The sequence below is a fragment of the Saimiri boliviensis genome, chromosome 1 (genome assembly GCF_048565385.1).
Source record: "Saimiri boliviensis isolate mSaiBol1 chromosome 1, mSaiBol1.pri, whole genome shotgun sequence".
Taxonomy (NCBI): domain Eukaryota; kingdom Metazoa; phylum Chordata; class Mammalia; order Primates; family Cebidae; genus Saimiri; species Saimiri boliviensis.
This window is the reverse complement of record NC_133449.1, coordinates 251,582,854-251,610,704: the sequence shown is the minus strand read 5'-3', so window position 1 is coordinate 251,610,704 and position 27,851 is coordinate 251,582,854. Positions and strand designations below refer to the sequence as shown.

The following is a 27,851-nucleotide window of genomic DNA, read 5'->3' as shown; positions in this document are numbered from 1 at the left end:
ACGTAACTTTGATCATTCTATATATGATATGCATCCTACTTTTTTCATCAGCAGTAGGTGCATCTTTCCATATCAATAAATACAGTCTATTAAAAACCATCATTTTAAATTCAATTTATGTATCTGCCATAATTTAACAAATCCTCATATATATGAATAAATTTTCATATATATTTGTAAAAGAATAAATTTTTAAGGCTAGAATCTGGAGTTTTCAGGGTCCTACTCATGATTTCTTGCCAATAGGACATGCATTGCTGCTGTAGCTTTTCATGGCTTACAGGGATCTAAAGAGGTTTTTATGGCTCCTGAAGCATCTCAACTGGTTGAAAACAGGTAACCTTTACCTTTCCTTGGAGGTGAGAAAGGAATTTGGAAAGAGGATAACCAAATATTCTGGACTATGCAATTCTCAAGAGAAACCCAGAGTAAAACTAACAAATACTGCTTAATACATTAAGTATGGCTATGTTTCCAAACCATTGTACTAAATTCATGTTGAATCACTTTTTCCTTCAAAGCGCTTATGGACAAAAGCATGATAATTGTACAACCAGTAGTTCTACAAGTGAAAATCGTGCTTCGTGCTCTTTTTTCCTTCCAAGAATAACGAACCCAGATAATTGTACCATTGAGGTGGAAGCTCAAAATGCAGATGGTGTAATTACATCTGATATGACATATTGGCACTTAGAGGGCATAGGTAAGTGTTATTTGATATTTTTATATACTCTTTAGTAAATGTTTACCTCCTTCTTCTTTGTTAAAAAATGTTTACCTACCTCATTTGTTAAAAAGGTATCTATGGACTCAAAAGTAGACTCATCATGTTCAAGGATATAATTGTGTTATGGGTATACAGAAAATTCATCTTCTAATTAAAGAAGAAAGGAAGTAGGGAAGGAAGGAAAGGAGGGAGGGAGGGAGGGAGGGAGGAAGAAAGGAAAAGGAAGGAAGGAAGGAAGGAAGGAAGGAAGGAAGGAAGGAAGGAAGGAAGGAAGGAAGGAAGGAATTGACCAAATGAGAAAAAAGAAATGAGAAACAAGAGCTATTTTGTGGGCCACTGGTTTCTTCTTGTAGTTTGTAATTGCACTCAAAAAACAAAAAGTTCTCTCCCCACCACCCTACCCTGCCAATGTCATTGCTATAAAGGAAAAGATCATAAAATTCTTATTTTAAAAAATGCCTCACTACTTCTGACTTTTAAAAAAATCTTTTTCAGACTCATTTTCACCATATCCTTTTAAAATTATAACTTTATTGAGATAGAATTCACATTACGCAAATTTCACCTTTTTAAAGTATACAGTTCAGTGTTTTTTGTCATATTCACAAAGTTGTACAAATGTCACCACTGCCTAATTCCAGGACATTTTTATTGCCCTCAAAAGAAAATTCATACCCATTCACAGTCAGTCCCCAATCCTTTGTTTTCTCTTTCCTCACTTCTCTGGCAACCACTAATCTATTTTCTGCCTATATGGATTTGCCTATACATTTTTATATAAATATGATATAATATGTGGTCTGTGTATCTAATTTCTTTCACTTAGCATAATGTTTTCAAGATTCATCAATGTTGCAGCATGTATTAGTGCTGTATTTCTTTCCATGGCTAAATAATATTCCACTGGATGGATGTGCCACGTTTTCTTTACCCACATATCTGTTTATGGACATTTGGCTTGTTGCTACCTTTTGATTATTATGAATAATGTTGCTGTGAATATTTGTGTACAAATTTTTGTGTGGACTTATGTTTCAATTCTTTTAGATATATACCAAGTGAAATTGTTGAGTCACATGGTAACTCAATCTTTAACTTTTGGTAGAACTGCTAAACTTTATCAAAGTGGCTGCACCATTTACCATTCCCACTGGTAATTTATAAAGGTTACAATTTCTGCATACCCTCACCAACACTTGTTATTGTCCATCTTTTTTCATTATAGCCATCCTAGTGACTATGAAGTGGTGCCTTGTTGTGGTTCTGATTTGCATTTATCCAATGTCTAATGATGTTGAACATTTTTCATGTGTTTATTGCCCATTTATACATCTTCTCTAGAGAAATATTTGTTCAAATCCTTTGCCTATTTATAATTGGGTTGTCTTTTTATTGTTGAGTTTTAAGAATTCTTTATATATTCTTGGTACAAGTTTCTTATCAGATACGTAATTTGCAAATATTTCATCCCCGTTTGTGTGTTTTCTTTTACTTTTTAAATGGTTAAGGCAGAACAATAGTTATATGAAGTAAAAAATGTACATATTTTTTCTTCGATTATTTGTACTTCAGGTGTCATATCTAAGAAACCATTGCCTAACCTGAGGTCAGACGGATTTACTGCTGTAGTTTTTTCTAAGAGTTTTGAAGTCTTAGTTCCTACATTTGAATCACTGATCCATTTTGAGTTAATTTTTGTATATGGTGTTAAGTAGGGGTCTAACTGTATTCTTTTGCATGTGGATCATAGAACCGTTTGTTGAAAAGATGATTTCTGCTGTCATACCCCTCCCCATGTTGTTGAATTGTCTTGGCACCTTCGTAAAAATCAATTTATTTACCATAAATGTAAGGTATTTTTCAGGGTTCTCAACTCTATTCCATTGAATTATATTTTTGTCATTAAGCCAATACTATACTGTCTTGATTACTATAGGCTTATGATAAGTTTTGAAATTGGGAAAGTGAGTCCTCCAACTGTGTTCTTTTTCAAGATTGGTTTAGCTGTTGGGTCCCTTGCATTTCCATATAAATTTTTAGTATTAGCTTGTCAATTTCTGCAAAGAAGTCAGCTGCAATTTTGATAAGGATATTGTCAGTCCTTTAGTTTGCCCTCAGATAGGTTGGAATGTAAATAAGTGTGCTCTGCTCCCTCCAGTTGGCAGAAGGGAAGTAGGAGCTGAGGTACCACCTTCTCCAAACCAAGACCACTGATGTTTCAGGGAGAACGTAGGCCTAGGGCAAGTAAGACAGCCACGAAACTATTTTCCTGCCACTAGGAAGGTGACTTTGTCTTAATTTGGTGTTTATAATGTTTATAAACCTTGGGTTGATTTCTAGAGCTCCTGCAAGTTTAGTTCAGCCAGCTTCTGACTTTTTTTTTTTTTTTTTTTTTTGAGATGGAGTTTCGCTCTTGTTGCCCAGGCTGGAGTGCAATGGCGCGATCTCGGCTCACCGCAACCTCCGCCTCCTGGGTTCAGGCCATTCTCCTGCCTCAGCCTCCTGAGTAGCTGGGATTACAGGCACGCACCACCATGCCCAGCTAATTTTTTGTATTTTTAGTAGAGACGGGGTTTCACCATGTTGACCAGGATGGTCTCGATCTCTCGACCTCGTGATCCACCCGCCTCGGCCTCCCAAAGTGCTGGGATTACAGGCTTGAGCCACCGCGCCCAGCCTTTTTTTTTTTTTTTTTTTTTTTTTTTTTAATTCAACTGATTCAACTGAAGGGCATGAGACAGAAGAAAAAACTGAGGCGAGTCTTGTTTTCATGGGGTAACAAGAACTTGGAGGTACCTAGTCTGCCATTTTGCTGATGTCACTTGATATACATCAATTCTTTTTTTTTTTTAATTGCATTTTAGGTTTTGGGGTACATGTGAAGAACATGCAAGATTGTTGCATAGGTACACACATGGCAGTGTGGTTTGCTGCCTTCCTTCCCCTCACCTGTATCTGTCTATCATCGATGGGCATTTGGGTTGGTTCCAGGTCTTTGCTATTGTAAACAGTGCTGCAATGAACATTCGTGTGCATGTGTCCTTATAGTAGAATGATTTATAATCCTTTGGATATATACCCAGTAATGGGATTGCTGGGTCAAATGGGATTTCTATTTTTAGATCATTGAGGAATCGCCATACTGTCTTCCACAATGGTTGAATTAATTTACATTCCCACCAACAGTGTAAAAGTGTTCCTATTTGTCCACATCCTCTCCAGCATCTGTTGTCTCCAGATTTTTTCATGATCGCCATTCTAACTGGTGTGAGATGGTATCTCAATGTGGTTTTGATTTGCATTTCTCTAATGACCAGTGATGATGAGCATTTTTTCATGTTTGTTGGCCTTCTGTATGTCTTCTTTTGTAAAGTGTGTGTTCATATCCTTTGCCCATTTTTGAATGGGCTTGTTTGTTTTTTTCTTGTAGATCTGTTTTAGTTCTTTGCAAATTCTGGATATCAGCCCCTTGTCGGATAGGTAGACTGGAAATTCTGGGAGCAATTTTTATTCAGAGGAACAATTAATACTTTCTGTCACCTTGGTGATAGAGTATTAGAGTTAAGTGGAACTACAGTAGGTATTTGTGCTTATTCTGACTGGAGGTAGTTTAGTGTAATGAGTAAGGGCAAGAACTTTGGTGTGGATACAAATGAGTCTTAGATTGGCTTCTTATTAGACAGTTATTTTACCTTTTCCAATACCAATTTTATCTTCTGTAGAATGGATATAATAAATATTAGGTGGTTGAGAGGATTCAACAAAATGATTCACCTAAAAATACTTTAAAAAATACTTATTCTCCATACATATCAATAATTTTATGGAAATATTTGATATATCTATTGTATACAGCTCTACTTACTGAGTGGCCACATGGATTGGTGACCACCCCTTCGTTAAGGTATCAGTACAAATTATTTTTTGAGTAGTTACAAAGAGCTTTCTGAATATTTTTACCCAGTTAATGTTTTAAAGTCCATGTTTCTAAGTAGGGATTTTACTTTCCAAAACTCTTCAAGAATTACAAAGACCCCATTCTCTGTGATGTGCTTATTTCACATTGCATGCTTATATCAAAACAGCTATATATATTTATATACCCCATAAATATATATAACAACTATGTACCTACAAAAATTAAAATTTTTTAAAAAGAATTACAAAGACTAAAAAGATAATACTATTCAATTCTAGCTAGGAAGTGTGGTGAGAGGGGTATTCCATACAATGTTGATGGAAACTGAAATTGGTATAGCCTTTCTGGAAAGCAAAATGGCACCGTGTGACATCAGCCCAAAAAATGGGCATGCCCTTTTACCCCATCAGCCTATGCTAAGGGGTCTAAGGAAACCATCAGAGATATAAAGGAAGATTCAACTATCATCTATTTACTCATACACTTAACAAATATTTGATACCTCCTAAATGTCAGGGGTTAATTCCAGACTCTGTGATCAAGACCAGCCTTTGTCTTCAAGGAGTTTTAAATGAAAAATTAGAAACACTATTGTTAGTGGTGGAAGCTATCTGAGTTGCCAGCAGCAAATCTGTATGGGTCTGCAGCAACCTCAGCCCTTGCCTTCTCAGAAGAAAGAATTCAACTGATTCAACTGAAGGGCATAAGACAAGAAAAAACAGAGGCATGTTTAAGAGCAGGAGTAGAAGTTTATTAAAAAGCTTTAGAGCAGGAATGGAAAGAAGGTAAAGAACACTTGGAAGAGGGCCAAATGGGCATCTTGGAGGTCAAGTGCCCTGTTTGACCTTGGACTTAGGGTTTTCTATGTTGCTTACTTCTGGCATCTTGCATCCTGTTTCCCTATGGTGAGCGGCCCACATGCACGGTGGCCTGCTAGCACTTAGGTGGTGAGCATGTGCAGTGTGTTTACTGGAGTCCTATGCATGCTCACCTGAGCGTTCTTCCCTTTTGTAGTGGAATGGCCCAGAAGTTCATATACCAGTTACTTTCTGCCATTTTCCTCTTAATGCCCATGCTTGAGCCCACTCACCCAATTCCTGAGATTTTTTTTTTTTTTTTGAGACAGAGTATTGCTGTATTGCCCATGCTGGAGTGCAGTGGTACAATCTTGGCTCACTGCAACCTCTTCCTCCAGGGTTGAAGCGATTCTCTTGCCTCAGCTTCACAAGTAGCTGAACTGCAGGTACCCACCACCATGCCCAGCTAAGTTTTGTATTTTTAGTAGAGACGGGGTTTCACTGTTAGCCAGGTTGGTCTTGAACTCCTGACCTCATGATCCACCCGCCTTGGCCTCCCAAAGTGCTGGGATTACAGGCATGAGCCATTGTTCCTGGCCCAATTCCTGAGCTCTTATTGGGAAGCGGCCAATCACCAGTTACAGGTGTTTTTACTTATTGGGAAACTGCTTTTTCCTGGTGCTGGCTGCAACTAATTATTAGGTTTGCAAGGCAGCATGACAACTGTCTGATCATTCATCACCTGATGGTCCCCTGACTTTCCTGATGAGGTGTAGGGGGAGCCCTTGCCTGTCCCACTCAAGCCTGACTAGCTACCTACTGTAATACTATGAATGTGCAATAATAGAACATAAGTGAAAAAATTACGTTCATCCATAAAGTAGAATATTATGAACCTTCAAAATCATGTTTCAGAGAATTATTAATAGAAGGGGATATATTATGATTGTGTAATGTTATTTTTAAAAGACAAAAGCTTTATTTAGCATAATATCAATTTTGTTTAAAAGATAATGAAATAATTATATAGAAAACAGCCTGAAAGGAAATATACCAAAATGGTAATAAGGGTTATCTCCGGTTGATGGGATAATGGATGATTTTTAGTTTTTCTTTGTGTTTTTCTACACTTAAAAAATGTTGTATAATGAGCATATGCTACTTTTATAACTAGAAAAATGCATATTTTCAAAGAGAGAAATTTGGGGCTAGAATGTTTGCAGTGTCTAAGGAAAATGAGAGTTATTTTCTAGTGTTTTTGGTGGGTATTCCATCATCCTAGGGGCCAAGGACAGAGAGGCCTAGGGGAGGTAAGAGTAAATAAGAGAGACAGCCTATTTTCTGGTTGTGTGGTCTCTTTTTACCACCTTTCTGCTTGGCATAGCATATGACCCAATCAGTAAGAGGCTGATTTGCTTAAAAATCACAAGAGTGCGTCCTTTTCCTCACTAGGTATTTCTTTTCAGAGGTGTTGGGGTTGGGAGGCTGATATTCCTTTTGTACTGCCTTGCAAATGCCATCTTCATTCACATAGCAGACCACAATGCACTGCCATCTCCTTTCTTTTTTCAGTTTTGGGTGGATGCCATTAGAAAATTCTTATCTTTTTGCAAATGTGAAAGTTGTGTGATTTTTATTTTCAGCAAAAACTGAACCACCTGAGATTTTCAGTGTGAGACCAGTTTGGGGCATCAAACGAATGATTCAAATTGAATGGATAAAGCCTGAATTGGCACCTGTTTCATCTAACTTAAAATACACACTTCAATTCAGGACAGTCAGTAGTACCAGCTGGGTAAGTTATACTGTTATAATAATGTTCCTATTAGAGGACCAGAGAAAAAGAATCATTGACAACTATTGTTTGCCTGGAATCGTTTACTTTTTACATTGAAAATAGAAGGGAGACATTGCTAAGTGCTTCTCTTCTCAGTTTTCCATTTTTCCATCTGAACCTTTTAGATTGGAAGAGTGTTCTACAATAGGCTTTTTTGCCTTCTGAGCGCAGGGATATGATAAAGAGTGAGAAATTTACTTTTGCATTACATCCGAGTTTCTGTCTGGCTATGTTGGCTACCAGAGTCTATGATTTGGCCATTTTATTTTTTATTTTTCAAACCCTTTATAAAATCCTGAGGTATAACATACATTTGGAAAAGTGAAAGAAAACATAAATATTGCATTTAACAAGTTATTAAGTCAGTGCTCATGTAGGAACCACTGCAGTCAAGAATAGAACATTTCCACGATGCCAGAGCCCTCTGCTTGCTACACAAGCCGGTGCTCCTTTAGAGCTAACTATTGCCTTGATTTTCATGGTAATCTATTCTTTGCTTTCGTTTGTTTTACCATTTAAGCCTGCATTACTGAACATAGTTTAAGAGACTATGCCGTCTTTCCTTGAGCCCCAGGATGAAGGAGCACTCGATAGAAATAGATGAAGAGCATATGAATGGAATCCATACATTTTGTATTTTCTAATGTTTGGCTTCCATCTCTAAATATTGTGCTTTTAAGATTTATTCATGCTGTATAATGCTGTAGTTTATATATTTTCATTGTTTTGTAGTATCCCGTTGTATGAACATGATGGAATGGTGTCTTTAATTTACATTTACCTGACTTTTAGTGAAGTTGCACACCTTAGCATATGTTTATTGGCCCTTTAGATTCCTTATTCTGGAAGTGCTGCTTTAAGCCTTTTGCATATGTTTTCTATTGGATGGTCTGCCTGATTTTTCAGTCGATTTGTAGGCATTCTTTATATATTCTATTTATGAGTCTTTTATTTATTATTATGTGTATTGCAGACATCTTTCACTATGTGGCATGACGTTTCACTCTCTTAATGGTGACTTTTGAGGAATGGTCACATAATTTTAATACTGTTAAATATTGACAGTCTTCACCTTTATGCTTAATGCCTTTTGTGTCTTAGGAAATGTTTTCTTACCTCAAAGTCAAGAAAATATTCTCCAATTTCCATCAATGCAACCTGAAATTATATCAACTTTTTGTAATAATCTCATTTTTATTGCTTTTTAAAAATTTTACATAGGGTCTCACTCTGTTGCCCAGGCTGGAGTGCAATGTTGCAATCGCAGCTCACTGCAGCCTTGAACTCTTGGGCTCAAACGATCCTCCTGCCTCAACCTCTCGAGTAGCTGGGACCACAGGCATGTGCGACCATCCTGGCTGATTTTTTAATTTTTTTGAAGTGTTGCCCAGGTTGGTCTTGAGCTCCTGGTCTTAAGTGATCCTCCTGTCTCAGCCTCCCAAAGTACTGAGATTACAGGTGTGAGCTATCACGAGCAGTTACATTATTGATTTTTTAAATTAAATTAGCCAATTAAATCAAGATTTTTTACCTTCTGCTGAAGGCTTGCTTGTAAAACATACCTCTACTGTCTCATCATGTGTTGGGTTTTAACCTAAGTTCAGGTGTTTTATTTATTCTTACTGAATTTCTTCATGTTGGTCTTATTTATCATTCCAACTTATTTAGAATCCTGTTTGGTCACCCAGAACTTATGATTAACTTTTTACTTTTTAGCTTTTCAGTATCTCCAGATTTGATAACCCTTCCTTCTTTGCCTAGTCTTCTCCTTAGCTTTCAAATACAGTCAGCTATCCTCAGTTGTAATCCCAGCTAAACCCAACTCAGCTCTTCCCAACCTTCTATCAAAGATTTCCATTGTTAAGAGTCCTAGAAAAGGGACCTCAAAACTGTTTTAAGAATTTGATTTATGGACTGGGTGCAGTGGCTCACACCGGTAATCCCAGCACTTTGGGAGGCTGAGGTGGATCGCCTAAGGTCAGGAGTTCAAGACCAGCCTGGCCAACATGGTGAAACCCTGTCTCTACTAAAAACACAAAAAAATTAGCCGGACATGGTGGTGCGCATCTGTAGCCCCAGCTACTCGGGAGGCAGAGGTAGGAGAATTGCTTGGACCTGGGAAGCAGAGGTTGCAGTGAGCCAAGATAGTGCCACTGCACCCAGCCGCCTGGGTAACAAAGCAATACTTAATTTCAAAAAAAAAAAAAAAAAAAAAAAAGCCCACACAGAATTTGATTTCAGTTTTGCACCAGAACTTCTGACTCATCTCTTAAGACAAACACCTTGGGAGAGTTAGGATTTGGCAAAAAGCATAGATTATTAGCAATGAACCTGATGAAGCTAATTAATATTTTGGTTAGGGTTCCATTGCCTGTGCAGAGTTGGGGAAGTTTTAGATCTAAAAAAAAAAAAAAAACAAAAACACATAATTTGATTTAGATTTTGTACTAGAACTTCTGACTCATCTCTTAAGACAAACATTTTGGGTGAGTCAGGATTTGGCAAAAAGCATAGATTGTTGGCAATGAACCTGATGAAGTTAATTAATGTTTTGGTAGGGTTCCATTGCCTGTGCAGAGTTGGGGGAGTGTTAGATCAATTGATCCTGGACCCTATCAGGGCCAGAGGCACGCTGGCTGAACAAAATAACAAAGTAAAGGAGCTTTACAGGCACCTTATTTAAAAGACTGAGCAGCGGTTTCGTCTCCTCTGAGGCTGGGGCTGGGAGGGACAGGCTTCCGTGACTACGTTAGACAGAACTTTCTAAGCATGAACATGATGAGAACCACAACACAGGCTGAGCATGTGCTAAGGATACAACAAAGCAGGAGGAAAAATGGAAAGATTAAAAAGAAGAATATTATGTATTTTTTAAAGTGTGAAAAGTAAAATAGAACTTTATTAGACTTCATTACACTTGCTGTATGGATTAGTATTTTTATTTTGAATCATACAGGAGGGTGCCATGTAGTTGGGCATTTCCTGGCAGTCTTAATCCTGTTCTAACTGGATCCTTTTTTTTTTTTGAGACCAAGTGTCATTCTGTTGCCCAGGCTGGAGTGCAGTAATGCCATCTCGGCTCACTGCAACCTCTGTCTCCTGGGTTCAAGCAATTCCCTGCCTTAGCTTCCCCAGTAGCTGGGATTATAGGTGCCTACCACCACACCTGGCTAATTTTTGTGTTTTTAGTAGACACAGGGTTTCACCATCTTGGCCAAGCTGGTCTCAAACTCCTGATCTCATGATCTACCTGCCTTGGCCTTCCAAACTGCTAGGATTACAAGCGTGAGCCACCGCACCCAGCTGGATCCTTAACTAACAACAGCTTGTCCCAAGTTATGCTCTCCACAACCCTACTGTGCCACCACAGAATCTCCAGAGCCTGTTTGAAGAGGATGCTTAGGGAACGTGGGATTCAGCCCCCAAACTGCCATTGCTTCTTCTTGTTCCACACCCATCTCGCCAGGCTGGGCGTTCCAAAGACCATCTGCAACTGGACGGAGTTGCAAAGTCCATCTGCAGCTGTCAGCTTTCTGCCACAGACACATATCCTCCTGCCCAATTTCCTTAAAGCACAGGAGCTGTAATTAGGTACTAATTTTCACAGCTGTGACATAGATGTAAGTAGGATTTACTCTCTTGCAGGATCCCATAGGACTTTGCTGTATGCACACTAGTCAAATAGGCATGCCTATTAGTGCAGTTTATTTTTATTAATCAGCTCAAAATAAGCTTTATCAACCTTTAGGTTTTAAGTTTTATAAACCTTAGGTTTATAAAACTTACATTGAGCTAAATGTTTATATTGAACTAAAGGCTTAAATTGCAGCAACAATGGCTGTGCTCAGAAAAGGAATAGCTAAATGTTTAGTTTCTCTTAAAGAGCTGAGTCCCAGAAATTATATAAAGCAACACTTTCATTTTTACCTTTGAGAAGCTGACATCAAGAGAAAAGAACTGATTTATTTACCTCTTCCCTCCCCAAGAGAGTATCACAATTGATTTATACATCCAGGCTGTTGAGACTTTCAGCAGCTTGACTGGTCATCCAAAGACGAGTGCTTGACGTGAAAGATTTGGGTAAAAAGGAAAAGCCTGGGAGTGAAGAGCTCTGTGTTCTGGTCCTATTCTGCAGATCTTCTAACTTTCATTTAAACAATTATTTAACTTTCCTGGATCTCATGCATGACATGAGGATTGCATCTGATGCAGCTAAGGTGTCTGTTCCTGCTGTTCCATGAGGCAGGATCTTTTGGTGTTGGAGTCACCTCCTAGGCCCAGGTTGCCCTGGGTCATGGGGCTTTCATCTTCTAGAACAGCAAGCAGCAGAGCTCTGCTCACTCAGGCCAGGCCAGAGGCAGGAACCTCTGCCCCACAAGCTTAGATACAGGAAATGGGAAAGGAGGTGGTGGTTCATGGGGATGTTCATATCTATGTAGCTGCCAGTTGTTCACTGGCATGTGGAAGTCTGTCAATGAAAATGATGTATTTTAAAATTTGGTTTAGAGTACTGCTAGTTCCAAAATCAGTTTCACTGGGCCTAAGTCACTATGCTGGGTAGTCAAGAGGAAAATGGCAGGATAACATGTGTGGTCTCCATTTCAGTTTAGGACTGTCTCTGTCTTGTAGATGGAAGTCAACTTCACTAAGAACCGGAGGGATACAGACCAAACCTACAACCTCACAGGGCTGCAGGCTTTTACAGAATATGTCATAGCTCTGCGATGTGCAGTCGAGGGGTCAAAGTTCTGGAGTGACTGGAGCCACGAAAAAATGGGAACGACTGAGGAAGAAGGCAAGCTACTCCCTGTGATTCCTTTCCTGTCTGCTCTGGCGTAGGGCTGCTTTGGGCAGCCTTGCTGGGGTTTGTCAAGTGTCCTGGTTGGGAACCATGGAATCCCATGACCCCAGGGGCCTACACCTCCGAGAATGAGCCTGCACGACTTTGTGTCCCAAAAGCAAAGGATCACATTTTAATATCCATGAGGTTCTTATACTATACATGAAAGGGTATCATATCATTTGTTTTTGTTTTGTTTTGTTTTGTTTTGTTTTGTTTTGTTTTGAGATGAAGTCTCACTCTATTGCTCAGGATGGAATGCAGTGGTGCGGTCTTGGCTCACTGCCACCTCCACATCCCGGGTTCAAGCGATTTTTGTACCTCAGCCTCCCAAGTAGCCAGGATTACAGGGCTCTCCACCACACCCAGCTAATTTTTATTTTTTATTTTTAGTAGAGACAGAGTTTCACATGTTGGCTAGGCTAGTCTTGAACTCCTGACCTCAGGTGATCCTCCCATCTTGGCATCCCAAAGTGCTGGTATGCTGGTATGACAGGCATGAGCCACTGTGCCCTGCCAGTATCATATCATTTGAAGGTATCCTATGATAAATTAAAGGTATATATTGTGAACCCTGGAGCTACTACTCAAAAAATAAATAAAGGTGTAACTAATGCAATTTTTAAAAAATCACATCTTTAATGACAGCGAGGAAAGGAAAGAGGCATGGACTGCAGGTTGATCAAGTGCTTACTAAGTGTCAGGACAGTCATTGAGACCAACGCTTCTGTTCAGTGGGCTTGGCTTAAATCTCAAGCCAAGTATCTTTGGGCAAGATACCTAATCTCTAAGTCCACTCAGCAGTTTCCTCATGTTTATTCCCCTTTTCTACACTGAAATATAATATGTAAGTTGAGTTATAGTGCGCTCTTTTTTTAGCATTATTTTAAAGATTAAATGAAATAATGTGTTTAGCACATAGTAGATATTCACTAAATGCCAGATTTCCTATTCTTATCATTTATCCTCCTATTACTATTTTTAATCCTCCTAAAAGCATGATAAAATATGTAGATTCATTCCCATTTTGGAAATGAGGAAGTTGAATTTCAGAAACGTTAATAAATGGTTCAGGACCACTCAGCATATGTTACTGTTCTCAAGAGCCCTTTCCAGAGACTGACCTCCAGTAGATGATCAATAAATGTGTGATGAATGTATTAGTTTTCTATTGCTGCTATAACAATACAAATTTAGTGACTTAATGCAACACTAATGTATTCTTTCATAGCTCCAGAAGTCAGATGTCCAAAATCAATTTCACTGGGCTAAAGTCAAGATGTCAGCAGGGCTGTTTCCTTCTGAGACTCTGATTGGAGAATCTGTTTCATGCCTTTTTTAGCTTCTAGTGGCTGCCTGCATTCTTTGGCTTGTGGTCCTTCCTCCATCTACAAAATTTCTCACCCCATCGTCACATCACGTTTCCCCACTCTTGTGTGTTAAACCTCTCTGCCTCCCTTTTTTTTTTTTTTTTTTTTTTTTTTTTGAGACGGGGTCTTGCTCTGTCACCAAGCTGGAGTGCAGTGGTGTAATCTTGACTCACTGCAACCTCCAACTCCCTGTTTCAAATGATTCTCCTGCCTCAGCCTCTGGAGTTGCTGGGATTACTGGCACGCACCACCATGCTTAGCTAATTTTTGCATTTTTAGTAGAGACGGGGTTTCACCATGTTGGCCAGGTTTGGTCTCAATCTCCTGACCTCATGATTCACCCATGTCAGCCTCCCAAAGTGCTGGGATTACAGGCGTGAGCCCATAATCTGCCTCCCTCTTATAAGGACTTTGTGATCACAGTTAGGACCCACCTGGCTAATCCAAGATAATGTCCTCCTCTCAAGACCCTTAATCCCAGCTACAAAGTCCCTTTATCACAAAAGGAAACATTTACAGGTTCCAGGGATTTGGACGAGATATTTTGAGGGCCATTTTTGAGCTTAACACAGCAAATAAATGACTAATTAGATGATTACTTGGTGATGGCCACACATCTTCTGAATTATGGACAAGAAATTTAAAAATGCCCACCCTTCTAACCTTCCTCTGAGGCTTTAACCTTATTTATTTATGAGAGATGTGAGTTTTAGAACATGAATTCCCCCATAGCCATGATTTCAGGCCTCATGATTTCAGGTGGTTTAGGGATACCCATATTGTAATAGAAAATGAGATTTCAGTCTCATACCCAAGTTGCAGACTGGTCTCAGATAACATGTGGCGTCAACTTCTGCGCTTCCTCATCCACACGATAATGATTTGTTTCTTTGGATCCTGGTTGAGTTTCCCATGAGACTAGTATTAATAGATGTTTGGTGCATTCACCCTGTGGTCAGATGTCTGGAACCAATTTGATGCCTTCTGAATTTTGTATTCCCCACTGGAAATGTTCATGTAGTATCATTCAGCAAATAGTTCTCTTCCTTTGTTTCATTTTCAGCAGGCAAGTTGATGAGTAAGTGCTACCTGGGGGCCATCGTGTTTTGCCTAGCTCTTCCCCTGCCATGCCTGTCACTCTTCTCTCTAGTGACCTCCTGGTGCCATCATGGCTCAGAGTCTCAAGCTCATCACAGACCAGCCAGTCCCTTGTGTTAGTTTTCTCAACTTGTTTTGCTGCCAGAAACAAGATTTCCTATTTCATCTGATGTATTAGTTCAGCAGGCTTGATTAAGATTAATGAGCAAATACCAGATGCTGGTGTTATATATACTTTTGCTAATTAAACCAAATCAACACTTATTTATCAAAGTCACCACTAGAGAACTTTTGCTTTTGTGCTTCTTCATTTTTTCAGAATCCCCAGAAGAAACTGATTAAAATGCACCCCCAGCCCCCAGCAAATCCTCATTTCTTGTTTTCCCATTGATAAAGTACATGTTTTCCTATTTCAATGAAATGCCAGTTGTTTAATGCATACCATCTTAAACCTTCCTAATTGTTTAAAAACGTGCCGGGTGCAGTGGCTCATACCTGTAATCCCAGTACTTTGGGAGGCCAAGGTGGGTGGATCACAAGTTCAGGAGTTCGAGACAAGCCTGACCAACACGGTGAAATGCCATCTCTACTAAAAATACAAAAAATCAGCTGGGCGTGGTGGTACGCATCTGTAATCTCAGGAGGCTGAGAGAGGAGAATTGCTTGAACCCAGCAGGCAGAGGTTACAGTGAGCCGAGATTGTGCCACTGCACTCCAGCCTGGGTGATAGAGCAAAAACTCTGTCTCAAAAAAAAAAAAAAAAAGAAAAAGAGAAAGAAAAACAAGGAAATGTGTACTCTAAGTTGAATATGAAGCACAATTTTCTTTTGGATTTCAATGTATTGATTATTAGAGTTTTTACCTATATTTAGGCATTTAAATATCTACTCACTACATGAAACAGGTACAATTTGATTCAAATTCTGGTTTTATTTCTTAAAAGCTTGTGATATTGGATACCTGCTTGATTTCCCTATACTTCAGAAATAACAGTAACATTATTGTTGTATCTAATTATAGGGCTATGGAATTAAATGAGAAAGTTTCAGTAAATTGACACTGGCTAAGAGTTAGCTTTTATTATTGTTGGTGTTTAGCAGGGGTACCTGTATATGTCTAACTGGTGGTGGTTGTGGGATACCCATATTGTAATAAAAATAGTCTAGCATCAGTTGTTGCTGTATCAGTCCAGACAACTGATGCCTTTGAATATGTAGATATTCTGGTTGATTTGGAAAATTTTAATTTTTTTTTTTCACAGAGCCCTTACTTTTCCCCCTTTGATTAAACCGCAAATCCATTATCAATTTATGGTTCATGGAAAGCCGGATAGAATAACTATAGAAGACTAACATGCTAGTCAGGCAGTGGCTTCACTAACAGCTGTATCTGTGGGAATTCTGTATCGAGAATACTGTGTCTCTCTTTGGACCATATTTGCAGGAAATAGTGGCCTCAATGAAAGAAGAAAATATCCATTTAAACTCATGTATTATTGCCATCTATGAAAACAAAATGGCTGCCTATGGAATAATTTTTTTTTTTTTTTTTTTTTTTTTTTTTTGAGACAGGGTTTCACTCTGTCACCCAGACTGAAATGTAATGGTGAGATATCAGCTCACTGTAGCCTCCGCCTCCCAGGCTCAAGTGATTCTCCCACCTCAGCCTCCCTAGTAGCTGGGACTACAAGCATGTGCCACCACGCCCAGCTAGCTTATGGGATAAATCCAAGAAGAATTTCACTCATATTTCTAGTCAAGTGAATGATTATTTAATAATCAGCTTAGTTTGGCCTGTAACTATCCTTGAGATGAATATTTAGGACTGGGTAGTAATGAACACCTTGTCTTTTGATTTTTTTCTTCTTACTCTCAATATTACTATCCCTGAGTTTGACTCTCCACATGACTGGAACAGAGAGATTCTGCATGTTAGAGATGGAGTGAATGTTCCTCTAATCCTGTGGATTTCCTTGGAAGATCTAATGATCTTGTAGCCCTGTCGAAGTCTGTCTTCTGGGAGGAGGTTTGCTACTGCTTACATCTCACTGGCTCATAGACAGGTTGAAACCCGCCTGTTGCTTCCTGTCTGAGAAACTTGAGTACTAGCTGTCCTGTCTTCTGATTCAATAAAAGCCTTTGAGAAATCAGAAAACTGCTGGCAGAGCTTTTGAGACAATACCTCAGTGGGATTCAGATGAAGCAATATGTAAAGTCAACACAGTTGAATCTCCTTATAAGCAATTCTAATGGAATTGCATTTAATATATTTCACTGGGAGACCCTGGGCCTAACAGCTAGACTGTGTTAATTACGCTGGCTTCTGCAAGAGTAGTTGTAGGAATGTGACTCTCCATTGGAGGCAAAACAAGTTACTGACTCAATTGTACTTGGCATATTTTCCTCATTATAAGATTGTCTTTAGCTGGAGTTCAGTAATTTTACTTTTTTAAAAAAAAAAAAAATTTTTTTTTGAGACATGTCTTGCTCTGTTGCCCAGGCTGGAGTGTAGTGGCATGATCTTGGCTCACTGCAACCTCTGCCTCCTGGGTTCTCCTGCCTCAGCCTCCCATGTAACTGGGATTACAGGTGTACCACCACACCTGGCTAATTTTTTATATGTTTGGTAGAGACAGGGTTTCACTGTTTTCCAGGCCCATCTTGAACTCCTGACCTGAAGTGATCCACCTACCTTGGCCTCCCAAAGTGCTAGGATTACAGGCATGAGCCACCGTGCCCAGCCAGTAATTTTACTTTAAGACACCCAATCACCTATCGTTTAAAGGATCCCTGAAAACGATCTCTTACTTCTAAAAGAGTTTAGATCTTGGTCTGAGTGGTGGACTCATTCTTTGTGAACCTAATTACATTATCTCCAGCCACGTGACTTCTTCAAGAAAAAATTCAGAGTACAACAACTGCAGCTTTGATTAGAGACATTTACTCTCTTCCCTACATCACATGCCACTAGCCTTCTTGACATTTGTTTAGAACTCTCTGCTTTCTTCTCATGGCTAAGGTGGGTGGGTCATTCTTTAATCAGAAGCTGAGCATTTTGACAGCCCAGGTGCATGTCAGGGCATTCAACTATAAATTGCTAGTGAGCCATCCCTTGACAAAACTTGCTTGAGATGTGATATTTAAGAGATATGGTCCAGAAATCAAGTGAAATGTAAATTCCTTGTTTTCTGTAAGTTATATCCCTGTATGGTTAAATCATCAGAAGCCTGTACACTTGGACCGTTGTCTTAGACTATGTTGTTTACTGAAAAAAGGCATGTGTCAGGATTTACGTCCTGGCTATCTATAGACAACAGCCATGAAAAATGCACATGTAAGACATTTCTGTGCTTTTGTTCTACTGGGATTGCAGATATTGGCTTTTATGTTACTCTGTGTCCTTTTTGAAAAGATCCACGTGATAAATTCCATTTATGGTTTCAGTGTTTATAGCCAGAAAATAATTGTCCCTTCATATGAATTTCTAGGTTTCCTTTTTATTGGACCACGAGAAATAGGCACCTCAATGTGATTCTTTTTTATTTGGGGAAAACCAGCATTAAATTTAGAGCTCAGGGAGGGACCTAGTGAGGACCATCTTCTTGTTCCTTTGTTATTTAATATTTTCTTATATTTTATAGCCTTGTAAGTATGCAGTTCCATTTTTTGGAAGTAGACATGTTATAAATTATATATACATATATTTCCTTGTCAGTTATCTGTGTCATTCCCAGCTTTAATATATATGTTAGGTCTAGAGGACATGAGATGGTCACATTTGGATCTAGATTTGGGTGACAAATTATATTACAATGGGGCCTAGATACTTTTTCTTTATTTTACATTAAACATTAGACTCAAGAGGAGTTTTATGTTTTATCTTTGGTTGATTGCAGTTCTTTGACCATAAAATGAAGACATCACTGATCATTGCAAGGCTGCCATCCCTCCACTCCTCACCTTATTCCTACTGGCTCCCTTGAGCAAATCCTTCTCAACTGCCCAGCTAACCTTCCCTGTCTCCTTTGCAACTGCCTTCTCTCTGTCTCTCTGGGTTGAGTACCTCATTCTTATTTCTTACAGCTCCATTTGGCCTGGAACTGTGGAGGGTCCTGAAACCAGCTGAGGCGGATGGAAGAAGGCCAGTGCAGTTGCTATGGAAGGTGACCTCCCTCTGGGTTCTTTTTCTCTCTCTTTCTTCCCCTTCGTTCCCTTCCTTTCTTTCCTTCCCTTTCCCGCTTCCCTCCTCTCCCTCTCTCTCTGTCTTCCTCTTCCCCCTCCCCCACCTCCCTGCCTCTCTTTCTTTCTTTTTGACAGGGTTTTCTCCGTGCTCCCCCCCCCACCGCTCCTCTTCTCTGCCTTCTCCTGTTCCTCACTCCAGGCCTCTGCCCGAGAAAGGACCACGTGGTCCCTCTTCTGTTTTGGTGCCCCACTACAACACACATGTGCCATCTATGTTGCCAATGACCCGAAGACACACCAGCAAGCTGAGCCTGGTCAGACCTCTTCTTAGACAGTTGGGTGGGGAGGGGGGGTTCCCGAGACTTAACTCTGGAAAGTCCAGAGACTTTCAACACTGTACTCCAGGTTAGAGTACAGTAGTGAAATCATAGCTCACTGCAGCCTTTAACTTCTGGGCTCAAGTGATCCTCCCACCTCAGCTTGCCAAGTAGCTGGGTCTACAGAAGTGTGCCACTACACGAAGCTAATTAAAAAATATATATATATATATATATATGGCAGAGACTGGGTCTTACTATGTTGCCCAGGCTGGTCTCAAACTCCTGGGCTTGAGAGATCCACCTTAGCCTCCCAAAGCATTAGGATTATAAGCATGAGCCACCATGCCTGGCCTGTTTATCCTGTTTAAAAGCCCATGGTCTCTTACCCTTCCAAAAACTGTGATTCTTGAAATTTCACTCCAGAATTTCCTTCCCTAGAGGGCTTTATGTTGCCCCAAATCTCATACTGGTTGGCCAGCTCAAAAAAGCCCTATAGGTCATCTGGCCGCATCATGCATTACAGACCCTGGCCCCCTCTTCTTTGGCCTGAAATATTAACATCTGGGGCAAGTAGAAAGTGCAAGTCCAGGAGGCACCATGACCTTCTGGAGGAAACATCACAGAAGGCAGCATAAGTCCCTGGAACCCCTCTCCACCCACTGCCTAAGAAGCACTCTGACCAGGCTCAGCTTGCTGGTGTGCCCTCGTGTCACTGGCAACATAGATGTCACATGTGTGTTGTAGTGGGGCACAAAAGCGGAAGAGGGACCACGTGGTCCTTTCTAGGGCAGAGGCCTGGGAGTGAGGAACAGGAGAATGCAGAGAAGAGGAGGAGGGAAGAGGATCTGAGAGAAGGAAGCGGGGGAAGGAGTAGGAAGTGCGGGGATGAGGGGATAAACAGGAAAGGAAAAGGGCAGATGGAGAAAGAGCAGAAAGATGGGGAAGAAGAAAGGGAGGAGAGGAGCGAGATGCCAGAACTCCTTCGTGTGCCTCTAGAATTCTCAGGAAATGCTCATCGCGTTAGCTCACATTTGCTGAAGTCCAGGCAAGTTCAAAATCCTGCTGAAAATGAGCAAGTGTGCTGCTTTGCCAAATGACATTCCAGTTGCCTCAGGGTTGGAGGCTCCTGCACCATCGCCCACACCTCACAGCTGCAGGGCTATGGGACTCCCTGGGTAGCGGAGGCTCCCCTGCATGGGAAAACAGCCAGAGATCATCTTAGAGAATCAATCCCAGACGCTGTGCTGTCTTTCTCAGCCATCAAGTATGAAAACAAATGACTCTGCCAACACGTTTTTGGGGGAGGAAAGCCAACAACCGTACACGGCCACCTGTGGTCTTAGCTACGTAGCAGTGGCGAAGGGCCAAGTTGGGCAGCTTGTGAAGTAGAGAAGATGGATCTCGGTGCCCACCTCCTCCCCCTCACCTGGTGGGGCTGGTCTTTCCCCACCCCCTGCCCCCTCAAGAGGAGAGAGCTTTCTTAAGAATTTGAGTTGGTTATAAAAGAATGTACTATGCTCTGAATGCTCTGAAATTAAATAGTGGTGATAGTTGCATGACTGAACATACTATTAATAAAAACCATTGAACGCACATTAAAACTGAATTTTATGGAATGTGAGTTATATCTCAATAAAGCTATTATTTAAAAAAGAAAATGGGGCCAGGTGCAGTGGCTCATGCCTGTAATACCAGCACTTTGGGAGGCCAAGGCAGGCGGTCACTTGAGGTCAGGAGTTCGAGACCAGCTTTGACAACATGGTGAAATCCTCTCTGTACTAAAAATAACAAAAATTAGCTGGGCATGGTGGTGTGCACCTGTAGTCCCAGCTACTTGGGAGGCTGAGGCAGAAGAATCGCTGGTACCCAGGAGGCAGAGATTGCAGTGAGCCGAGATCATGCCATTGCATTCCAGCCTGGGCAACAAAGTGAGACCCTGTTTCAAAATGAATAAATAAATAAATTAAACTAAATTAAAAAGGAAATGGGCCATCTTGAGAGATAAAAGGCTCCTGGTCATTAGGAGGAGTCTAGCTAACTTTTTATGCCAAGGTGAGTGTAAAGGAAATTCCTGAACTGGGAAGGCAGTGGGATGAGGTGCCTGCTAAAGTCCTATCTGGACTTAGATTCAAGCATTTTGCTCTATCAGTGTGCATAATCACTAATAGAAAGGAAACAAATGGGAAACCCTATAAATTTTGGGAAATACTCAGCATGCTCCCTCCTAGGCAAACATCTGGTTACTGGGCCCAAGTTCAAGGATGAAAATAAGAGTTTGGCTTAAAGTTCCCATGGTTCCCTTAAACTTCTCATCTCGCCAAGAGTTTGGGACTGGTAGTGCAGCCCTGAATGTTTTAGTCCTCTTAGCTAAGATGCCTGGTTGGGGTGCCTGGTCCAGGGAAGCTGGCTCCCTTCTCAGAGGGAGAGGCATGGAAATAAAAGACTAGGGCGTGGGGTATTCTCCAAGCCTTGGATACTCCAGGTAGGAGATGACCCAGGGCCAGACCAGACTTGGGATGGGCTCAGAGGGAATATGTCAGCTTTCTAGCCCTTACTCCTCCACACGAGTGGGATGGAGTGAAAGATACAAGCGGAAGGAAGGAAGCCTGGCTTGTTACATTGGCTTGGGCATTCTCCTAGTTTAGTCTCATGGATTTGGACTAAATTTATTAAATCCCTTTTCTGGCACTTGAAAGGTTAATATCACAGCCCAGGATGTATTACTTATCCCTGGAGGGTGATTAACTGATCGTAGTTTAGTATCTAACAGTTAACCTTATTCCATACCCCTCACACCCACCGCTTCTCACTGTCTCAATGCCTTTCTTTTTCTTTGTTATTGGCAATAAATTTTGTTTTCTTTGAGTTCAGAAGCCAAGAGGAGCCCCAGTCCTAGAGAAAACACTTGGCTACAACATATGGTACTTTCCAGAAAACAACACTAACATCACAGAGACAATGAACGCCACTAACCAGCCACTGGAACTGCATCTGGGAGGCGAGAGCTATTGGGTGTCTATGATTTCTTATAATTCTCTTGGAAAGTCTCCAGTGGCCACCCTGAGGATTCCAGCTATTCAGGAAAAGTGTAAGTAGAGCATCAGCTTCTTCCGTAGGTGCCTGTTTCCATCCATTGGCCAGGGAGCAGTCCCTGTGCTCTCAAGGATGACTCTTTCTCTTGAGTCGAACATGGAGTGGGGATTTTTTAGGTTGTGGAGAAGCAATGAAAATTTGCTAGTAATTAATGAACCACTTGAAGTCAGGTTCCTTTGGAACAAAGCCTGTGTTAAAAATCAGCCTTTATAAATTACAGAATACAAAGCCATACACCTAGAAGCTCTGCGTGCAGCTTTGATTTGTTCTGGTCTGAGTGATGTAAGCTGGGTGGAGTCCTATGAAACTGTCCTATTTGTCACATTTGTTCTGTGTGACCGAAGCGGCTCTTGAACTCTTCTCCCTTCAAATGGGTATTCACTCCATCCCCATCCTTGGTTTAATGCTTGCTTTGCTGTTTTCTTCCTTTTCCCCTTCCGTTGTTACTAAGGAAAAATTCTAGTGTTTATACTTGCTAATCAATAGTGCATTACACTTTCGGTCAAGTAGTTTTTAACATATTACTGCTACCAGTCAAACTCATATTTTATATCCTGTTTTGAAATAAACAATTCTCATTCAAAGAATTAGAGACAATAGATTTTCTCTTTTCTGACTTATTTTTCTCTTTCAAACTTAGTACTCGCCCTCATTCTATAAATTATCTTATTTGTTTTACTACCTTTTTCTTCCTCAATAGGGTGTAAGTGCCATGAGGGCAGAAATTTTTGTCTATTTTTCCTTCCTATTTTTTTAGACCTAATTTCCAACACTTAAAATAGCGTAGGGCCATTGGCATAGAGCAGGTGTGCATAACCGTTTGTGGAAACACATCACAGTTAGGAATGTTCTCTCCAATTCCCCACCTGTCTCTCTTTGCTTACACCTAGACTGGTTCAGACATTTACACAACCAGTTCCAGAATTCTCTGCCTGCGCCCCCTTCTGTCTATTCTCCTTACACCCTCATTTTATAATTCCTAGATATTTCTCCATTTGTGTTTTGAGCTACATTTGATATTTTAGTTAGCGTTTAATAGTACTCCCTTAGTCCTCATTCCCTGACATCCTAGATCCCACCTGTCCAGCACCCTCACTGAAGTTCCTGACAAATGCACATGTCATTGGAGCACACGTTCTTTGCTAATAGAGGTGCTGTTGAATAGTAACCTCAGTTTCCCATGGTGGCCCCAGGGTGGGAGGAAGTAAAGAATAGTGTATAAAAGCATGGGCTTTGGAGTCCAGCAGATCTGGGTTCAAATCTTTGCTCTTCCACAAGATACCATTAACCTTGGGCAGGTCACCTAACCTTTCTGAACCTTAGCTACTCGTAAAATTTAGCTATTATTAATAATACCTACCTCACAGAGCTGGGGTGAACATTAAATGAGATTGTGTATGTAAAATGCTTTGTCTGGTGCTAATTATTACTACTGTCATTCTTTTTTTTTTTTTTTTTTTTTTTTTGAGATGGAGTTTTGCTTTTGTTGCCCAGGCTGGAATGCAATGGTGCTTTCACAGCTTACCACAACCTCCACCTCCTGGGTTCAAGCAATTCTCCTGCCTCAGCCTCCCCAGTACCTTGGATTACAGGTGCACGCCACCATGCCCAGCTAATTTTGTATTTTTAGTAGAGACAGCGTTTCTCCATGTTGGTCAGGCTGGCTTCGAAATCCTGACCTCAGGCGATCCACCTGCCTCAGCCTCCCAAAGTGCTGGGATTACAGGTGTGAGCTACTGTGCCCAGCCTATTGTCATTCTTAATAACATTTCTGATTGATCAAATTTCTGTTAGACACGGATTATCAACCTTAAAAATATTATAAAATACAATTTAACTAAAGTTATGCTAGATTCACATAGTATTTTATGGCTTTGTGTCAGATACATCTGTGTGATCATCGGTTATAATGGTCTTAGACCAGGTATTGGTACACTGAAGCTTGCAGTTAACTCTGGTTGGACACTGGTTATTGTAAGTGAAGTTTCACAGTAACACAGACACACCTACTTGCTCACATATTGTTTATGGTTCCTTTTGTGCCATAGTGGCTAAGTTGAATAGTTGTGACAGAGACAATCTAGCCTACAAAACCTAAAACCTAAAATGTTTGCTATCTGGCTCTTTACAGAGAAACTTTACAGACACTAGTCCCAGACATATAAGAAAGTAATTTCCTGGATGTTCGTGGTGGCTCACGCCTGTAATCCCAGCACTTTGGGAGGCTAAGGCGGGTGGATTGCTGAGTTCAAGAGTTTGAGACGAGTCAGGGTAACATGGTGAAACCTTGTCTCTCCAAAAAAAATAAATAAACAATACAAAAATTAGCCAGGCATGGTGGCATGTGCCTGTAGTCCCAGCTACTTGAGAGGCTGAGGTGGGAGAATCGCTTGAGCCAGGGAGGTTGAGGCTGCAGTGAGCCAAGATTGCACCACCGCACTCCAGCCTGGGCAAGAGAGCAAGATCCTGCCCCAAAATCAAACAAAAGAAAGTAATATTGTATAGAAATTTGCTTAATAAAATGGAGGCAACCAGAGAATGAGAATACTACTAACTAGACAATAATAGGATAACTTCTGTTAAGTATAACTATCATTAATTAAGTATAGTTACTGTACATCGTCCATTAGTATGTGTCAGGAATCGTGCTAAGAGAACATAGGGTTTCCCATTTCAGCCTTGGCATAACTCATGGTGTAGATGCCGTGAGATTTTACAGATGGCAAAGGGATTCTGCCAAGTTTAGTAATGTTCCCGAGGTCTCTGGAGTGGGATGATTCCAGCTCGGATTTGCAGGATTCCCAACTTGTACCACATCCCACAACCTATTTATAAAGTGCCTTGAATTCCGGCCACAGATGCAGTGTGACACTGAGCTGGTTATTGACCTTTGGGGGCTCCCACATTTCCCTTTTGGAATAAGGGCTTGGAAGTGGGTTCCTTCTGCTCAGCATGCCCTGGGTTTTGTGAGGCCTGAGCCAGTAGGCAGCAGCGGCGTGGTCTGAGGCAGGCATGGTCCTGGCTGCTGTGTCATGAGGCCAGAGGAGGAAGATGGGCCGAGTTGGGGCAGAACTCAGGATGGGCCGGGACAGTTGGCAAAGGGGAAGCAGCACCAGCATGTGAGCCCCCCAGGTGAATGTCTTCACGCAGATCACAAGAAATCAGTGGCTTTCATGGTCAAAGCCCCTCCCCGCTTCTCCAAGGAAGGATCTGTGTCTCCTACCACACCTGGCGATGTTTGGAGTCATTGCTCAGAGAGCTCTTGTTGAATGATGGAAGGACCTGGTGATTCATTTATATTGAGTAGAGCGATGACTTGGAAACATCCCTTTTGGCACCCCTTGGCATGGCCGGGCTTTCCCCTTTCAAGGTTGACTCATGGCTTCCTGCAGCCAGTGCCACGCCCCATGGTCTCCTCAGTCTCTGCAGTGCACCCGGCGCTTTAGACTCGGCTCCCCTGCTCCTCAGAGCTCCAGTCTTGGTGCGAAGGAGTGGGGTTAGACACCAACACTGGCTTCTTCGGGCCAGGATTTGTGGGCAAGTCATTTTTTTAAAAAGCACTTTCAAGGATATGAGAAAAGGAAGCTGCGGAAACTGGCCAGGAAGGTGTAGAGGCAGAGACCAAGGTGGGCTTTCAGGGCTGCCGAAAGAAAGCACTGCAGACTGGGGGGCTTCAAACATTATTGTTTCATGGCCCTGGAGGCCAGAAGTCCCAAATCGAGGTGCTGGCTGGCCATGCTCCCTAAAGTCTCTAGGAGAGAATCCTTCCTTACCCCTTCCAGCTTGGAGTGGCACCAGGTATTCCTTGGCTTGTGGCAGCTCCAGTAACTCCCGTAAATCCAGTATCTGCTTCAGTCTTCACATGGCTAGCTTCTTGTGTATCTCCGTTTCCATGCCCAGATTCCTCTTTTCTTATAGAGGGCCCACTGTCTTAACCAATTACATCTGCAATGGCCTATTTCCAAATGTCTCATTCTGTGACACTAAGGATATACTTTGGGGGGATACATTCAACCCATAACAGGCACAATCCGAGATAAAAGCCCCAGGGAAGAGGGTTCCCACTGGATCTTGTAGGGGACTCTAGAGTATAAGTGATATCTCATAGTCATCCAAGCCAAGCAACACACACACGCACACAGCAAGAAGGAAGCTGAGAGGGTCTGGGCGGAGCACCAACACTGGCTGCTAGAAGAGTCTCATTAGGTCTCCAAGGCTCCAGCAGGGAATTTCAGCCAGAACTGACTGGGGATGCTTCCAGGTGGTGAGCAGCGGAAGGTCGGAGGAGAAAGTCAGAGCCCTAGGGTTAGGGGTTGATCTCCAGGCTCTGTGCTTCTTGCTGCAGCTCCAGCACCTTCTGTGGCTTCACATTTCCTCCATGTCTCAGTTGTCCTTCTCAGAATTACCTTTTCAGGTTGACAGATGACCTGGCCTTGCTGCAAGGACCAGCCCCTGGAGTGTCTTGATATGGGCGCTATTTGGGAAAAGGATCTGTCAACTGTGGATTACAAGAACCAGACTCCTAAATATACAAACAGCCTGCTGGGGCTTGTTGCCTCTGAACAGCCGCATGCAGGACTCCGGTCCCCACCCCAAATTCCTACAGGTGGCCTAGGCTTCCAGCTTCAAAGGCTTTTTGGGGTTTTTTTTGCAGGACACTTTTATGCCCACATCCAGGATCATCTTTGGCATTCACTGAAGCACTCTTCCTGGCTGGGTATGGTGGCTCACACCTGTAATCCTAGCACTTTGGGAGACAGACTGAGGTGGGCAGATCACCTAAAGTCAGGAGTTTGAGAACAGCCTGGCCAACATGGTGAAACCCCATCTCTACTAAAAATACAAAAATTAGCTGGGTATATAGTGTGTGCCTGTAGTCCTAGATAGGAGGCTGAGGCACAAGGATTACTTGAACCCAGAAGGTGGAGGTTGCAGAGAGCCAAGATGATGCCACTGCACTCAAGCCTGGGCAACAGGGCAAGACTCTGCCTCAAAAAAAAAGAAAAAGAAACACTCTTCCCATGGATTCTAGTTTTGCAGGCTGAGGTGTGCTACGCTGGTGACGAGTGGGTGAGGGGAGAACACACCCTGGAATTTCCGAGCCCCGCCCAGTTTGTACCTTCCACCTCTGCCTCACTGCACCTGGGGGAGTTCTCTTCTCTTCTGTGTGTTCAAACATTTTCAGTACGATTTCTCTCAGATTCTGACTCAGTTCCAGATGTATTAGAAGCCGTACTCTCAACCTTTTCTATTGAATAAATCCTTGTGATCTGTTTCCAGAGATAAATTTTTGGCCAGTCCTGCAGAAAATATTGCCACTTATGTATTAATCCATACTAGGTACTTAAGATTGCGGCATCTTTGTCTTTCTGGTACAAACTTGCTGCCTGGAGGATAGGAAGTCATATCTAGTTTGTGGACAGCCAGAATATAGAGTGAAAGAGTGGACCCATCTCCCTGGTATGATTTTATGGTCGCCATCTCCCAGCTTCCTAGCCACACAATTCCCAGAGCCTGAAACTTTACCTTTGGAGAGTCTTTGTCTCAGATTTCCTTTCCTTTTGACTTGCAGAGATACCTGTGGAAGGTAAGTCTTTTTAGTCATCAACTCTCTAGTGAGATCTTTTTCTAGAAGCAGGTCAATTTGGGGTAGGTAAAGGAAGATTAAG

The 27,851-nt window shown here is 41.5% G+C and overlaps 1 protein-coding gene across 2 annotated transcripts in view; it reads left to right on the top strand.

The window, feature by feature from the left end:
* The window catches only part of IL31RA (interleukin 31 receptor A), a 61,276-nt gene that overhangs the window by 20,671 nt on the left and 12,754 nt on the right, over nt 1-27,851 (top strand). For both annotated transcript variants that reach the window (XM_003925843.4, XM_074385834.1), the window contains exons 4-8: nt 522-703; nt 7,087-7,238; nt 11,910-12,075; nt 18,671-18,750; nt 21,961-22,177. In XM_003925843.4, coding sequence (XP_003925892.2) covers nt 522-703; nt 7,087-7,238; nt 11,910-12,075; nt 18,671-18,750; nt 21,961-22,177 — 797 coding nt within the window. The remainder of the gene's footprint in view (nt 1-521; nt 704-7,086; nt 7,239-11,909; nt 12,076-18,670; nt 18,751-21,960; nt 22,178-27,851) is intronic.